Raw genomic sequence first — 17541 nt, forward strand, 5'->3', positions numbered from 1 at the left:
AATAGGGGCTGGATATGGACTGGCTGGGGAACAGCTCTCCTGGGAAGGCCTGATGAAATTTGAGCAAAGTGTGAGCCAACTTTGTGCCATAGCAGCAATGATCACTTCCTTCAATCTGCTGACCTGTTAATACAGCCTGAGAGCAGATTAAGGAAAGTGATCATCTCCCTTTATTTGACATTCATCAGACCACATCTAGAATACCATATGCAGATTTGGGTCCCCCAGTTCAAGAAAAGAAAGATAATGGTAGAGTTTGGCACAGCATCACCGACACGGTCACGAGCTGAAGCATTTACCCTGCGAAGAGAGACTGAATGAACTGGGTTTGTTGAGCCTGGAAAACAGAAGGCTTTGCTGAGCTAGAAGGACTTGGGGGTGCTGGTGGATGAGAGGCTGGACATGGGCCAGCAATGTGCACTTGCAGAAGTATTAGTTTGGCATAGAGTAATATTCAAGTATCAGATAGCTTGAAGAATTGCAGTCTGATGAACACTAAAATAGCAGAGAACTGCTTTGCTTGCTTATGTAACACTTAATATGAAAAATTAAATCAACCTGCAGGTTCCTGGAGTGCACAAACAAAAGAGAAGCAATTACTGAGGTGAACATGACAAACATAAAAATAAGAGGTACAAATAAAATATTTATAGTAAATATATGGGAAAACATGAAGAGAGCAAGATTTATCAGTCTATCGTACATTTCAGACTGCTGATTGCCCCACTGGCTGTAACATGATTGCTGTTTTTTAAAAATTCTCATGTTCTGTCTTTTTGGACTAGAGGAGAAAACTCCTAACTGGGAAGAGACCAGCACAGGTAGAAGGTAGCCCGAACAATCCCAGTCTCCTTTGTCTAAGTCTAACCTCTCAAAGTGGGATTCATGTTACAGTCAGGCCACAGGGTAACTTATATAACATTAACAGATACACAAATGTGATATTTCCACAGGGTAATAGCAGTTAAATCAATTACTACTGACACTAAGAAAATATCAGTAACAAATATGAAATCAGTGTTATTCTTATTTTGCTGGCTTCAGTAGGAAAGAAGTGAAATCATCTTTCACTTGTATTCCAGTTTGTATCTCTACAACTCTGCAAATACTGGGGAAGTGATAAATAATTCATCAAAAACCAGAGTTGTACCACAGCCATATGGCCAGCTGGGTAGTATCTTAAAAATATGAAGCTGAAGTACTTGGTAAGAAAACAGAATTTAACTTTCCTTCTACTGCAAGTATGTAAAAATCTGTTTTGGAAGTTTCCCTGTAGTGTGGACCATAAATAGTAACTGTAAAATGTACAGAAGTAGAAAGCACATGACAAAAGCACTTTATTTGACCCTGTTCTACCAAAAATATCCTTACTTCCTGTGCTCAATTTAATTCATCACAATCTACAATAATCTTAGCTATATAATCCAACACTTATTCTCCACATTTGTGTGAGTTTATGTACTGAGAACATTAGGATGAAAGGATTTATTAACAGCCTCTCAACTGACATTTACAGGGATTATGGTTCTTCAGGCTCCCAGAAGTGCTAACCTTACAATTTTTTTCACTTATTTCTTCAGTTTAAAAGTTCAGTTACAAAATTCCTAACATTAGGAAAACACCATATTTTTAAAGACACCGAATCTCTTCCTTAGCAGCCAGGACCTGTAACCCGTGTCTGTGCCTCCCACTATGTCACAATGATCAAATAAGCAATACAACATTCTGAGTGTCTAACGGGGCAACCTGCTAACTAAAATATGATAAAGGAACAGGGTCTTAGACCAGCCCTGTATATAATATAAATTAAAACATACTACAAAGCAGGAGTTGTATACTGGGCAGCCTCTGTGGCTTCCTCACCTACAGAGATAACCAGGTCTGGGAAAGACTTACTCTAGGCACTTAAAACATCACTAATACTCTCCCAGGAGTTTCTTAGGAGAGAGAAAGAAGTTTATACTCTGGGAGGTGTTTTATATGTTGGCACAGAAGCAGTATTAAACACTGGTATTCAGTGTGGAGAGTTCAAACCTGAAATTTTGTATATATTTATTTTTTTATCTGAAAACAGATGCAGGAAATTCCACACCATGGGAGGAGAGGACTGTAATCTTTAGGATTTACTGGAGCCCACTAAAGAGTACTACAAGTACTACACTGAATTTGTATTTGCAGTAACAACTTTCCTGATATGTAGTGACAAAAAAGCCAAAGATTTGATCAGAGATCTTAATATAGAGACAATATGGACACTAGGCAATAGATATCCTCACTCTTAGGAAGGCCACTGGGCCTTTGAAAAGATAAATTTGAGATGTAAATCTTTAAGCAGTGACCTGAATTGGTGGACAAGAAAATTTCAAACAACCTAAGAGAATATGCCACAAAAAGGTATGAATGTTTGATAGCTCCAAATTAACACAGTTACATGAACATGCTACAGCATTCTTGAATATTATGGTCCACTTAAACACACTTCTCAAACTATTCACAACTATTTGAATAATTTGTATCCCAACTAAATTATCAGGACTAAACCCACATTTCTACTTGCTAGCAGTTTTTATAGAAGCTGGACACTGCATCCATAAAATACCTCCCTCTATACACACTGGGTACATAAATGACTAAATCTGTACCACATGATGTTGAATTGAAAAAATTCTGCAATCTTCTCAAATTTTCCACTACAAGCTCAGCTGCATGCATTTGAAGGCAAATGAAAGGAAAGAAAGAAAACACTGATTGGAGATTTAGTAGAACTTGACATGGGCCCTTTTTATTTCCTTTCATTTTAGCAGTAAAACATTTCCTTAGCTGATCTGATTACTACCTCCATTTGGGGGCTTCAGAGTCTGTTAGAAGTAACTGGAACACTCAGCAGGCTGCAAGCACTAGCAAATGTAGCTACCCTGCTGTAGAGGCAGATGACTAACCTTCAAAGATACCATGACACTCATAACATGGCAGCCCAAATCAGCCTTCATTTTTACCTTTTCATCTTCTTTCCTATAGAGATGTTAATTTTGTAGGTTCCATTCTTCAATGCCTTTGAGAAGTTTATTTAGGTTGCAGATTAACTGTGCTGTACAATGCATCCCTGTACCACTGTGACTATGCCCTGTGTGTGCATCCATCCATGTGTGTATGAATACAGGGAGTGGGACAGGGAAGCAAAGTACATCATAGACTGTCAACCTGGATAACAGAGAATCAACTTCATATACCATTACAGACTGTCTCACAGTCCTAGAGACAAAAATGAAGCTTACACAGATTTAATCCATAAAATAAAACTCTATGTATAACGTACATATCCACTGGTAGGCAGAATATTCAAGCCAAAACAGACACCTTCAACAATCCCAGAATACAAAGCAACTCATTTAAGTACCTTTTCTAAGACTGTTTGAGGTTTATCTTATTCATCATGTTATGGCTTTCCTCAGGATTCTTCGACCCTTTATTTCTTTTTTTATTTGTCTGATTTCACAGTTGACCCAGTGTATTAGTTTGAAAACAAACCAGTGGGAGGCACCAAGTCAGAATAACAATTTAATAGGGAAATCAAACAAATAAAGGCAGAAAACACCGGGTTAAATTGACAGAGTCAGGATACATCCTGACACCCTGTTAGTCAGGGTGGTGGTAGCAGTCCATTAAGATGGTGGCTGCAGATCTCCTGAAGTGATGGATGTGGTTTTGTTGAAGCAGTGATCCTGTAGAAAGGGCCTGCTGTTCCTCGGAAGCTCCAGTGATGGCTGTGTAGCTCCTGTCCTCTGGGAATCCAGTGGAAAGGGTGTCTGTGGTATTCGGAATCTCAGATTATATCCAGGATGGAATGCTTGGTTCCTCCTTCTGGGTGGAGCATCTCACAGTGGGATGATTAGTCATGAGGCCAGGCGTTGATGGGCTCATTAACAGAAGATGGTTTGGAGGCAGTTATCTCTGAGTCATGTTGCAGGACAATGATAGGCTATTAACAGAAAGATAGTCCAGAGAGAGGAGGCAAGGAAACACTGCCCCACCTGGTTTCAACAGCTCATGAGGATGGCAATAGAATACACTGCAACCCAGAACGTTATCCACCCCTTATTATATTACCATCTACATCATCCCAAATCAATACCTTCCTTAAACTCTATACACACGCACACACACACACACACATATATATACTATGAAACCCTACACACAGTTCTCACTTAAGATTAGGTCTCTTTGTGGTACACAACGGGTTTCCCCATCTTTCTGCATTACCCACCAAGTGCTTGAGCACGTGGTCCTTGAGCAAAGACAATCCCACGGATGGGTTTGCCTTTGCCTGAGGTGGGATTAATCCAAACAGCCTTTCCTAAAATACCTCTCATGTGTACCACAGTGACTCTATGTCCATCCACTGTGTGCAAGCGTTCAGATTCGGTAGGACCAGCTCGATTGATGGACCCTCGGGTATTGACCATCCAGGTGGCCTTTACTAAGTTCACTTCCCAATTTTTGAAGGTCCCCCCAGCAAGTGCCTTCAGGGTGGTTTTAAGTAGTCCATTGCAGCGTTCAACTTTCCCAGCAGCTGGTGCATGATAAGGGATATGATATATCCATTCGATACCGTGTTCTCTGGCCCAGGTGTTTATGAGGCTGTTCTTAAAATGAGTCCCGTTGTCTGACTCGATCCTCTCAGGGGTGCTGTGTCCCCACAGGACTTGCTTTTTCAAGCCCAAGATGGTGTTCTGGGCAGTAGCATGAGGCACAGGGTAGGTCTGTAGCCATCCAGTGGTTGCTTCCACCATGGTCAACACATAGCGCTTGCATTGGCAGGTTTGGGGAAGGGTGATGTAGTCAACTTGCCAGGCTTCCCCACACCTGTACTTTGACCATCATCCACCATACTACAGAGGCTTCACCCACTTGGCCTGTTTGATTGCAGCACAGGTCTCACAACTGTGGATGACCTGTGAGATGCTGTCCATGGTAAGGTCCACCCCTCGGTCACGGGCCCATCAGTATGTTGCATCTCTCCCCTGATGACCAGAGGCATCATGGGCCCAACAAGCTAAGAATAATTCCCCCTTGTGCTGCCAGTCCAGATCCACCTGAGATACTTTCACCTTGGCAGCTCGGTCCACCTGCTCATTGTTGTGATGCTCTTCATTAGCCCAACTCTTGGGTACGTGCACATCCAGGTGTCAAAACTTCACAGTCAGCTTCTCTACTCGGGCGGTGATGTCCTGCCAAATCTCAGCAGCCCAGATGGGTCCCTCTGCGCTGCCAGCTGGCCTTTCTCCAGCGATCCAGCCATCCCCACAGAGCATTAGCTACCATCCACGAGTCAGTGTAAAGATAGAGCCTTGGCCACTTCTCTCGTTCAGCAATATCCAAAGCCAGCTGGACGGCTTTAAGCTCTGCAACCTGACTCAAATCCACCTTGTCTCTCGGTAGTTTGTGCAACTCGTCGTGTGGGGCTCCATACAGCGGCTTTCCATTTCTGGTTAGCACCTACAATTTGGCAGGAACCATCAATGAAGAGGGCATAACGTCTTTCAGTCTCCAGTAGCTCGTTATACGGTGGGACTTCCTCGGCACAGGTCACTTGCTCTTCCTCTTCTTCAGAAGATAATCCAAAAGTCTCACCTTCGGGCCAGTTCATTATAATTTCCAGAATCCCAGGTGATTTGGGTTTCCAATACGGGCACACTGTGTGATGAGAGCAATCCATTTGCTCCATGTGGTGTCGGTGGCATGATGTGTGGAAGGAATCTTTCCCCTGAACATCCAACCCAGCACCGGTAGTCAGGGTGCCAGAAGCAACTGAGCTTCAGTGCCAATTACTTCTGAGGCGGCTTGAACTCCTTCACAGGTGGCCAAGATTTCCTTCTCTGTGGGATTGTAGTTGGCTTCAGAACCTCTGTAGCTTCGGCTGCAGAATCCCAGTGGTCAACCCCGAGTCTCACCAGGCACCTTCTGCCAGAGGCTCCAGGACAGACCATTGTTCCCGGCTGCAGAGTAGAGTACATTCTTCACCTCTGGTCCTGTCCTGACTGGGCCAAGGGCTACTGTGTGAGCGATTTCCTGCTTGATCTGCAAGCGAAGGCTTGTTGCTGTTCAGGGCCCCAGTGGAAATTGTTCTTCTTTTGGGTAACCAGGTAGAGAGGGCTCACAATCTGGCTGTACTCAGGAATGTGCATCCTCCAAAAGCCTATGGCACCTAGGAAAGCTTGCATTTCCTTCTTGATGGTTGGTGGAGACATTGCTGTGATCTTATTGACGACCTCGGTGGGAATCTGACGCCATCCATCTTGCCACTTTACTCCCAGGAATTGGATCTCTTGGGCAGGTCCCTTGACTTTGCTCTTCTTGATGGCGAAACCAGCTTCCAGGAGAATCTGGATGATTCTCTCTCCCTTCTCAAATACCTCCGTTGCCGTGTTCCCCCACACAATGATGTCATCGATGTACTGCAGATGTACTGGAGCTTCACCCTTTTCCAGTGCAGTCTGAATCAGCCCATGGCAAATGATGGGACAGTGCTTCCACCCCTGGGGCAGTCAGCCCCAGGTGTACTGCACGCCCCTCCAGGTGAAGGCAAACTGAGGCCTGCACTCTGCTGCCAAAGGAATGGAGAAGAAGGCATTGGCAATATCGATGGTGGCGTACCACTTCGCTGCCTTGGACTCCAGCTCGTACTGAAGCTCCAACATGTGTGGCATGGCAGCACTCAGTGGTGGCGTGACCTCATTCAGGCCACAGTAATCCACCATCAGTCTCCATTCTCCACTGGACTTACGCACTGGCCATATAGGGCTGTTGAAAGGTGAATGGGCCTTGCTGACCACCCCTTGGCTCTCCAGTTTACGAATCATCTCATGGACGGGAACCACAGAGTCTCTGTCGGTGAGGTATTGCCGACGGTGCACTGTTGCTGTGGCAATTGGTACTTGTTCTTCTTCAACTCTCAGCAGTACCACAGCAGAGGGGTCATCTGAGAAGCCAGGTAAGGTACTCAGTTGTTTGATATCTTCTGTCTCTACAGCAGCTATCCCAAAAGCCCAACGATGTCCTTTTGGGTCTTTGAAATATCCATTTCTGAGATAGTCTATGCCGAGAATGCACAGGGCCTCTGGGCCAGTCACAATGGGGTGCTTCTGCCACTCGTTCCCAGTTAAAGTCACTTCAGCTTCCAGTATAGTCAGCTGCTGGGATCCTCCTGTCACCCCAGAAATAGAAATGGGTCCTGCTCCCACATACCTTGATGGCATCAGAGTACATTGAGCACCGGTGTCAACTAAAGCCGTGTATCTTTGTGGGTCAGATGTGCCAGGCCATCGGATCCACACAGTCCAAAAGACCTGACTGTCCCTTTCTTCTACCGGGCTAGAGGAAGGGCCCCTCTATTCCTGGTCATGGTACATGTTGCTTCCCTCCAGTGAATATGCTCCCGAGGTCCCTTCAAGAGGATCTGTCACATTGTCATTCCTATACCGTCTGGAGTTCTGCGTGCGAGAGACCGGAGCAGTGTTGACTCTAGATGAGCTTCTTGTGGTTGTTGTCCCTCTTTTTAGTTCACGTACCCAGGCTGCTAAGGAGAAGGTGGGTTTTCTATCCCACTTACTCATGTCTTCTCCATGTTCCTGAAGAAAAAAACAGAGATTACCTCGTGGAATGTATCCTCTCTCCCTGGTTGGGGGATGCCTGCTCCTAATGGCAGAGATTTTTGTTGATTCCAGCGAGATGTGATAAATTTCTTCCTTAAGTTCCTTTTTCAGTTTCTGATGGCCCTCTTCAATCAAGCTCCGGATTTGCTCAGCCAGCCTTGTTTCCATGGATGAGACATGGCTGCGAAATGGGGCTGTGACAGCATCCTTGTAAAACCTCAGTTTGTTGACCAAGACGCCCACCCTATCCTCGCCTTCCCTCCATTGCAGCGTTGCAAGGTAACGGAAGTATATCTCTGGTCCAACGTGTGCGAATCTCAACCACATCTGTGATGGGCACTGGACACCATCCGGGCTCTTAGGAAATCTCTCGTCTTCCAAGAAAATTATTTCCAGCACAGCCAATTCCCTCAGGCAGCAGATACCTTGTTCCATTGTGCTCCATTTTCCTTGGTGCACCTGGAGGTCTTCTTTACAAAGGTACCTGTCCCTTACACTTGTCAGCAGTCACCGCCAGAAGCTGAGAATTTCTTGGGTTCTCCCGATCCCCTGGTCAATGACCACATCCCGGGACAGAGATCCCAGCTGCTGGCCTCACTTCCATCCAGAATGGTGTCATTGGTTGCAGCGTCCCAGATGCGGAGCAGCCAGGTCAAGATGGACTCGTTCATCTGGCGGGTGAATTCCCTCTACAGGTCACGCAGCTCACCCAGGGATAGCGACCGCGTGATGATCTCTGGCTCTGCCTCTTCTGCTGGGTGCGAAGGTCCTGCTGCATCCTCGTCAGTCACTATGCGCACTGATTTGCTTTTTGATTTCGTCTTCTGGATGGGGGCAACTGCAATCGGTTTGGGCTGTTCTGGTTCAGTGATGGTTTGTGTGGGGACACTGACAATGCTTTTGGTTTCTTTCTCCTCTGTGTCAGTCTGTGTAGACATAGACACTGTTATTTTGCATTTGGTTTCTTTCTCCTCTGTGTCAGTCTGCGTAGACATGGATGCTGTTGCTTTGCATTTGGCTTCTTTCTCCTCTGTGACAGCCTGTGTAGACATGGATGCTGTTGCTTTGCATTTGGTTCCTTTCTTCTTTGTGATAGTCTGTATAGACATGGCGTTTGTTGCTCTGCTCTATTTTTCCCTCTCATCCTGAGAATGCTGTGCCATAGCTTAGATTCTAAGCATGGCATACACAGTGCAGGTCATAGAGAAAAAAGAAAAAAGAACTGACAAGAAGATTATGCCATCCTTAACATCCAGAGGGAACTCAATAGTTCAAAAACTTCTGTGTCAGGCCTGAAAGGCTGGAAAAAAAACATTCTCTAATCCTCCCCCCAGGGGCTGGGTGTGATTGTTGAGGCCCCAGATGTAGCAGCCTAGAGTAGGACAAGCAGACAAAGCTGAGTATATATTTTGAATTATGTTCATTGTCTCGGAGGTTATCATGCAGTAGGCATAATAGACTAATAAAGCAAATTTTATACCATACCTTGGTCTACACAGGAGCATTACAACTGGCAGGTAGTTCCCCATGTGTGGAAAAATATAGAGAGCTAGGTACAAGACCCATGTAATCATGTTGAGCATCATAGTGGCTTCTACAATACAAAATTGTAATTCCGACTTTTCTCAGCACCCCACTACATGTTGGGCGCCAAAATATGTACTAGTTTGAAAACAAACCAGTGGGAGGCACCAAGTCAGAATAACAATTTAATAGGGAAATCAAAAAAATAAAGGCAGAAAACACCGGGTTAAATTGACAGAGTCAGGATACATCCTGACACCCTGTTAGTCAGGGTGGTGGTAGCAGTCCGATAAGATGGTGGCTGCAGTCCTCCTGAAGTGGTGGATGTGGTTCTGTTGAAGCAGTGATCCTGTAGAAAGAGCCTGCTGTTCCTCAGAAGCTCCAGTGGTGGCTGTGTAGCTCCTGTCCTCTGGGAATCCAGTGGAAAGGGTGTCTGTGGTGTTCGGAATCTCAGATTATATCCAAGTTGGAATGCTTGGTTCCTCCTTCTGGGTGGAGCATCGCACAATGGGATGATTAGTCATGAGGCCAGGCGTTGATGGGCTCATTAACAGAAGATGGTTTGGAGGGAGCTATCTCTGAGTCATGCGGCAAGGCATTGATGGGCCACTAACAGAAAGATGGTCCAGAGGGAGGAGGCAAGGAAACACTGCCCCACCTGGTTTCAACAGCTCATGAGGATGGTAACAGAATACACTGCAAGCCAGGACACCCAACTAGCAGTAGGAGGTTGGACTAGAGATCTCTTGAAGTTCATTCTTTATTTAACCCTGTGATTCCAAAAGGAATGGCATCTTTATTACCTACTGATCACCCACCTCTCCTACAAATTTTGAAACCTGTTTAAGTGGTCAGGATACACAACTGAGAGGTTAAACTTTTAAACTTAAAAGATAAAAGAACTCTCTACCAGTGATGTGTCTTCAGTTTGGAGTCTAAAATCCAGGCCCAAATTTGAAACTCAATTTCCTTTTTCACATCAGCATCACTACTATGTCTTGCAACACCATGGTAAAGAAATTTGAATATTTCTTTTATTTACTTAGGGCCGTTGCCATAGGCTGGTCTCATGCTGAAAATCTCGATATCTATTACTGTTCTGTTTGTATCACATCTACCATAGTTTGGCCTTGATTTACAATATTTAAAATAAATAATATGTTCCAGCTAATAGTTCCAGCCAACAATGCCATGTGCAACTAACTTCTTTTCCTTTAAATACTCATCACACCAACACTGTGTGTGCCACCTGCAGAGAGGTTTAGAATCATAATATTTCCTGCCATGTGCAGAACAAGTAGTTCTTCCACCATCAGCATCATTTCCATGCTGAAGCTCAAACTGCAACCTGTTATGGTTCTTCCATGAGGCTTTGAAAAACACTCAGTACCACACCAGGAGAAAGTTTCACAGTCTACTGAAGGACTGATTACTCCCATGCTGAGTATTTCTCTGGCGTCTCGCTATACAAACTAGGACTGATGTAGTATTGCTGCTTTTCAGTCTTGGCTGACAGGACAGAGACAGAATTTGGCCTTCAGCTCATAAAGATTTTTCTGGCATGGCCTACACTTACCTCCTGGACAATGCCTCATGGCCATTTTACACCGTCTGGATTCTGCAATGGTTGGACATGGTATTGTGTCCTTTGCTGGCTTCTTCACAATTTGTCTTGTTCTCGTTTCCAGGCCCCACTTAAATCCACATGTTTTGTTATTTCTGCTGCAAGTTCCCCACTCGCTCCATTGACCCACTTCACAGCCTTCTGATAAAGCAAAAGAAAACACAAGTGAGCAATTCTTCTGGTGTGTTTGTTTTTTTCTTTTTTCTTTTTATTATTAGAATACACTGTACTCTGCTAGAAAGCAACACTTGACATTTTGACTATTAGCAGGCAAAAGCTTGAAACAAAATTAAAATCTCCTACAGAACCTGAAAGAATCTTTTTAGCCAGCATCAACCAGACCAAGAAAAAATCAGAATATCAAACTGTATGTTTGATATGTTATGACAGTCTCAAATATTCAAAAACCCTCCTAAATTAATGAGATTGACTTTTTTTTTCTCTATCTAATATATAGATCCTATTTGGTTGTCACCTTGGTTTGAAAAGCTCAAAAGTTCACATTTCCAAGTCCTCTCCATCATGAAATGCAAGCAATACTCTTGAAAGAAAGAGTTTGTTCTGACACAATTCCTGAAATCTTACAAATTCTGAATTGTAAATCTTCATACACGGTGATTTTACAGTTAAGAGGACAGAACTTTCTGATGCACAACAGAGTTGCATTCCCAATGAAGAGGTATTTTAATGTTTGGAAAAATTTAGTAGTATTATCAGTAAAGAAATCAAGATATAATTAATTACTGAATATTTCCTGGTAAGAAATACTAAGCATCACCTTAAAGTAGTGCCATATTTGAATACGGCTACCCAGCAAAAGAGCCACTTCAGCAGCACTGCTGTGCTAGAAAACTCACCCACACATTCCATAAGCTCTTCCAAGGCTGCAAATCCAGCGGGACATCCTCGAAAGCAGCGGCCTCTGTGCGAGTAAAAGCCAGTTTTGCATTTGGTACAAAAGTCTCTGCTAAAGCAGGAGTCGCAGTTTTCTATTCTGCATCCTAAATCAAAAGGATCATAAGGAACAATGAGACAGCAAAGTTAGGGTAAGACTAAAAATGAAGGGACTTATAAAGCAATAAAATAGCAAAGCCATAAGTGCTATAATAGTGTCATCCTGAAATCCATCTGCTCAATAGAAGAATGAGAAGTAACTGTGTTTACCACATTTTCCCCTATGTCCTTTTAATCCTACTTTTTTAAATCAAACTGTAGATAAAACCCCTAGTTTAGTTATATTTCAGATAATGACATCTTCTTGGAGGAAAAATGTTCAGTGTAAACTATTTGCATGTGTAAGTAATTTCAATGAACCTGAGATGCAACAAATATTTTGGAAAATATGCATGTGTTATATGTATTGTCTTCAGTTTATAATTTGTCTCTGAAATCAGGATACATTTTTTTTCTCGGAGTTGACCCTTGAACTGAGTGGATGCTTTCATGTAGTATATCTGATGACCGAGTCTATACATATGAATGTGCAAAAAGCCTAAATTTTTCTGAATTTAACGCCTCTCTATTATTAAGACACTTAATCCACAAAAAATAACTATTCTTAAATTACTAGGAGACATAAAGCTATAACCAATACCCAAGAAAAAAAAAAACCACAACCCCAACCAAACGAAACCAAACAACTATTGCCTTTATGAAATGCTGTATTTCTCTGAAAATTTAAGAGGAATATGACCTGCAAGAGATGACAGACACAGGTGTAGGCTGTTCTGAAATATCTTATTCCATATTAAAACATGTCAACTTGGAAATTAACTAGTTATCAATGATGATATGTATACCATACATACCTACAAAAAAAATGCCAGGGAAAAATAATACACCAAAGATTAAAAAGTATAAGCCATTATATTTGGAACAGTAATGATCAATTAATTTTACAGTTAATTGTAAAATTAATTTATTAATTTACTGTAATTTACAATTAATTTTAAAAACATCTAATCCTTCAGCTAACATAATTAAATAAACAACATTAACCGTATCCTCTCTTCAGCTCTCTGAAGCCAAGCAAGAAGCATTTTTTATTCATGTCATGCAACAATATACTAATAATTTTGGTAATTTCTGCCACTCATTTATTCTTCATTCTTTTATAAAGAAAAAAACCACAAACTACAAGGGCACTCTTCTGAAATAGCAGTTAGTAAATATCCCCAATCAACATTTCAAATATAGCCAATCTTTATGAAACAGATATTAATATTTAAAACAGGGCATCCCACAGTACTTAAACAGTGTGTGTGTGAGTGCATAAAATTATTCTTTGTTAGCCATTAGGGAAATATGAGGTTTTTTAGATTGGATTTCTTGTGACATTGGACAACAAATTAGGGAAATTGAATGAAAAGAAAAATGTATATTTCAAGTGGTGGTAACCTTTGCTTGGTTAAAAGGAATGTGAGCACCAGCTTGAAGCCTTCCCCTGACAAAGATAACCTCTGCTGGCTCTTTTTAGACACAAACACACATAACCTGAGTGCTACCAACTCCTGTGTCCAGCATCTTTCAAAGGGGCTTTTAAAACTTGAGTTCATATAAGTAGCACAAGTTGGGCTTCTTGTCCACACTTTAGTTTATAGGAAATTCCTAAGAATAATCATTTCTTTTTCACAAGGGTTGAACCAATCCCTAAAGAACAGGATCCTGGTTGATGTCTACACAGTCACCCTGAAAATCACTTCCCCAGATTATCGCATTGCAAGGCAAAATCAACTAGGTGAGCTGCTCTGGAGATGTACAATACTTAATTGCTAATCTGGTTTGTTACAATCCATGTGTACTGCAAGTATTTTGTTAAATTCAACGCTTGAGTCAAATATCCTGTGTGTTTAAATATTCAGAAAACACATTTGCCTCTTGCTCACCCACCTGAGACATCTGAAAAGACATCCAGGTTTTTATAAATTGCGTAGTGCCAGCAATAAGATGCAGAACAGAACAATAAAACAAAAAACAGCATCTTGTGACCCTCCCTCACATCCAAGTGATACAACATTTTTTAAACAACAGTTTTACCATTACTTTCAAAAAACATGCTGGGAGTAACATGCTAAAAGCTTTTTTTGTGTGTGGAAGAGGGACTAAAGGAAAAGCTTTCAATAGAAATTACTCTTTGATATGATACAGACATGCTTGGCAGGTGGAAGATGGCCTCACTTTACACTGGGGATTCCCTCTATAAAACTATCACTATTTAACGTAAGGACATATGTGAATACCCCATATTTAAACATTAAATGAATAAATCCTCCAGTTTTGGCCATACTTTCAAAATTCCCATCTTGTTTATATTTTCTTCTTTGCCTTCAATGCCAGTTTCCTTTTGTGTCACAGCCAAGTCCTTGTGATAACAATATTTTAGAAGCTTTAGTAGGAGAAGGTTGGGTGGAGTGAAGGTGGGATGAAGGTTGGAGATTTCCAGCAAGGCAGTTTATTTTCATTTTTTTCCTATGAAAATAAACTACTCCAAACATGAAAGGCCTATTATTTAATCTGTATCAGATGCAATTTAGGGGAAAATACTGAAAGAGTATTAGGAATACCGTAAGAATTCTGAAATTACAATATTAGTTCATCAGACTGATATTCAGCATAATGCTTAGGGTTACTGGGTGCTAATCATAATGATAATTTAACCGTAGCTGAAGGTAAACTAGGAGTGGCAACAACTCCTTTCTGACATCCTCCACACATTCAGTTCAAATCATGAAGTGCTGCTGTACCTCAGCCTTGTACGGACTTTTTATAAAATTTAAAGAACTTAAAAAGCTAAAGAAGAGCAATAATCCAGAAGTTTAAAAAGCTAACTACGTAGAAGTCTACTTGCAATCACAGATTGTCACAATAGTGGTTAAGAAATACAGAAAATTGTCTAGAGTATATTATTTTTGGTGCCTAGTTTCCTCTTATTCAAAACTTAAAACCTTTAGGTTTTTTAAAATAAAAGTGCCATTAAGTAAATTATTTTAACTGCAACTGAGGTTATTACACTAGAATGAAAGAATTATTTAGGTTTTTTTGCTTTTAAAGTTAAATATACCAACATGAAGAGATAAAGAAATCATGTACATTTTTAGTTGGATGCCTAAAAGAAGTCGATACTCCACTAAACATATTAAGATAGCTTTGTTTGAAAATAAATATAACCATTGAATTTCTTTTTTTTAATCAACACAATTACCTATGTAAACTTCATTAAATATAGAAATTAATGGAAGCATATTGCAGATTAATAAAATTCTTTGTATTCTATTATTAAAATAATAAATTGGATAATGAATAATCTACTATGAAATATACAGAACTGTTTGACATAATATGCAATAACTAAGAAAACCTGGGATTTGAAAATATTCTTACACTTTACAATAAATAACCTAATAAAACCCAAGGAAATACTGTTTGATGACCTGAACTGTTTTCCTCTGACTGCTACAGTTTTCAACGCTTTTAACTTTCTGATCTCAGCATCTTAGGACTACCTCTGGAGAAGGAAAGCAAAATCTTTCCTACTATTAAAAATCCCTATCTTAATCCTTTTAAATTCCCTTCAAATTAACTAGCTAGCTGAAATAATTATAGTAAACTGGAACAAGACAAAACTTATTTTTTCATCTGAACCAGACTCTTGTCAAAATCAATTTTTTTACTTCAATTTCTCACATGTCCAGTGGTTTCATTTTCTGTATAATATCAGTAGCTAGATGATGCAGTTTGCATATTCTTTTTATTCCACTTAAAAGATTGCCTAGAAATTCACAACACCAAAAAAAAAAAAATCCTAAAGGAAACAAGACCAAAAAATCAAGGTAAACATATCTAAGATTTTAGACCCAAGAAACTCTTCAGAGGAAAGAAATAGATAATGCGTGACTAACACTATGCTTCAGAAATGGTTTTTTTTTTCCCCCCTTTAAAAATAAACAGAAAATGGTGCCCACTAGAGGTTTCCAAATAGGCAAGAGCAACACCCTGGGAGATTTTAGAAGCAGGAAGGAGGAGAGGCCTGGAAGTGGAAGCTGGCGGGGAGAGAGAAAGACAGAATTGGTGTGGAGAAGGAGAAGAGGTGAAAAATTCAATCCTCCAGAAGAAACCCCCAGAGCAATCGCACGCCTTTGACAGGCCTACCACACCTGCAAGACAACGAAGGCAGGGCTGAAAACCGAATCACCAGAACCTGAGGGTGAAGTGAGGGGTGCTCCACTGCTGCTGTTCCCATCTAGCAGAGCAACAAAAGGTCTGTAGGTGAGGGGCAGACACTCGAGCCCTGCCTCTTCTTTCCCTTGTATTCAGTCTGCAGTGTCTCATCAAGGATTTGCTCCCTACCAGACCTCAAATCCCTTCTATTCCTGCTCTGCATCATGTCTCCTTATATCCCACTGGCTCTCCTACCCTCTACTCACAGCCAGGACCTCTCAGACATCCTAACACTCATACAGAAACTCATCAAATACAACCTCAAATTTTCTTTCCAGAGATTCCATCTTACTTCAAAGCAAGCACTAAAGAATTGAGAGACTTATATTTCAGAGGAGGAATCAAAAGCTTAAGAGTTCATAATACAAATTTAGATACAAAATTAAATTTAAACACGTGTATATCCCTTACTGCAACAACAACAAAGAGCATGTGGTCCTGTAAGCAGCTTCTTTTTGTACTGTCATTACAGACAGTGCAACATTATCAAAACAAATACTATCCTTCACCAGTTTATAAGGTGAGGCAAAATAAGCTGAATTTTAGGGAAATACAATGCCTTTGAAATTCAAAATAAAGAAAAAAAGCTTCATATTGAGATGCATGTACTTCGTATTTAACATACCTTAAGAATAATGTTCACTATTTTCTCATACTAAGTGCAGTATGATGAATTTTAAGGTCAAAAAGATATGTATCACAAAAAGAAAAAGTAGTTGCTTATTTGTAAAATATTTTTTTTGCTGATAATAATAATGAAATATCCATATTCTGTAGCATTTCTATTGTTACACTGTCCCTTTCTAAACATAATAAATGTGGTTTACTATCAATCCATAACTCCCTTCATAACAAAGATATTTTGTAGTACACAAAGTGGAAAAGACAGCTGGTCAATTCCTAGTAATCTTAGTAACAGCAATGATTCACAAGTTCTGCTCCACGTGAAATGCAGACACCAGTGAAGACCAGTTACACATGGGAAAGTGAATTGAAAACATGTGGGGGGATCTGCATGAGTGGAAATCAGCAACCACATGCCCAAGAAAGAGAACTGTCCTGAACTACTGGTACTCAATGCCTGCACTGCTGAGAGCAAAATGATGATGTTTTGCAAAGAGAAGCTAGGAAAGGAAGCATGGCATTCCTAAATTGAAGGGTTTGGCAGTTTGGCACTGAAATTGGGTCCTTGCTTGAGGATCCTTGTATTTAAGAAGTCAGAGCAATAGATGATGATTCACTACAGCTAACATTTTCTTTTTGAAAGTCGAATTCATTCTTTCCATTGAGGCATCATTCCAGAGAAGTCTCTGGGCCCATAACTTGTGAGGTTGGTTATCCTGGGGAGTGACAATTGTTGCTTGGTCCAAAGCCCTTAACCCTTTGGTTTTTCACACTGAGCTCTGGCTTACAGCACCCTGCTCTTCTTGCCTCAGATCTCTCTGACTCTTCTATAATTTCACCAATCCCCAGACTGTCCCCATGACCGTGACACTCACTCCTTCAAACTCCTGCTCCCAT

The 17541-nt window shown here is 41.1% G+C and overlaps 1 protein-coding gene across 2 annotated transcripts in view; it reads right to left on the minus strand.

Moving 5' to 3' along the window:
• The window catches only part of RSPO2 (R-spondin 2), a 113568-nt gene that overhangs the window by 35939 nt on the left and 60088 nt on the right, over positions 1–17541 (minus strand). The window contains exons 3-4 of one of the 2 annotated variants that reach the window (XM_039549967.1): positions 11661–11804; positions 10756–10944 (exon numbers count right to left, since the gene is read on the minus strand). In XM_039549967.1, coding sequence (XP_039405901.1) covers positions 10756–10944; positions 11661–11804 — 333 coding nt within the window. Of the gene's footprint in view, positions 1–10647; positions 10945–11660; positions 11805–17541 lie in introns of those variants that run through there. The other variant, XM_039549966.1, reaches the window with a different exon arrangement.

This window comes from Corvus cornix, chromosome 2 (genome assembly GCF_000738735.6).
Source record: "Corvus cornix cornix isolate S_Up_H32 chromosome 2, ASM73873v5, whole genome shotgun sequence".
Lineage (NCBI taxonomy): Eukaryota > Metazoa > Chordata > Aves > Passeriformes > Corvidae > Corvus > Corvus cornix.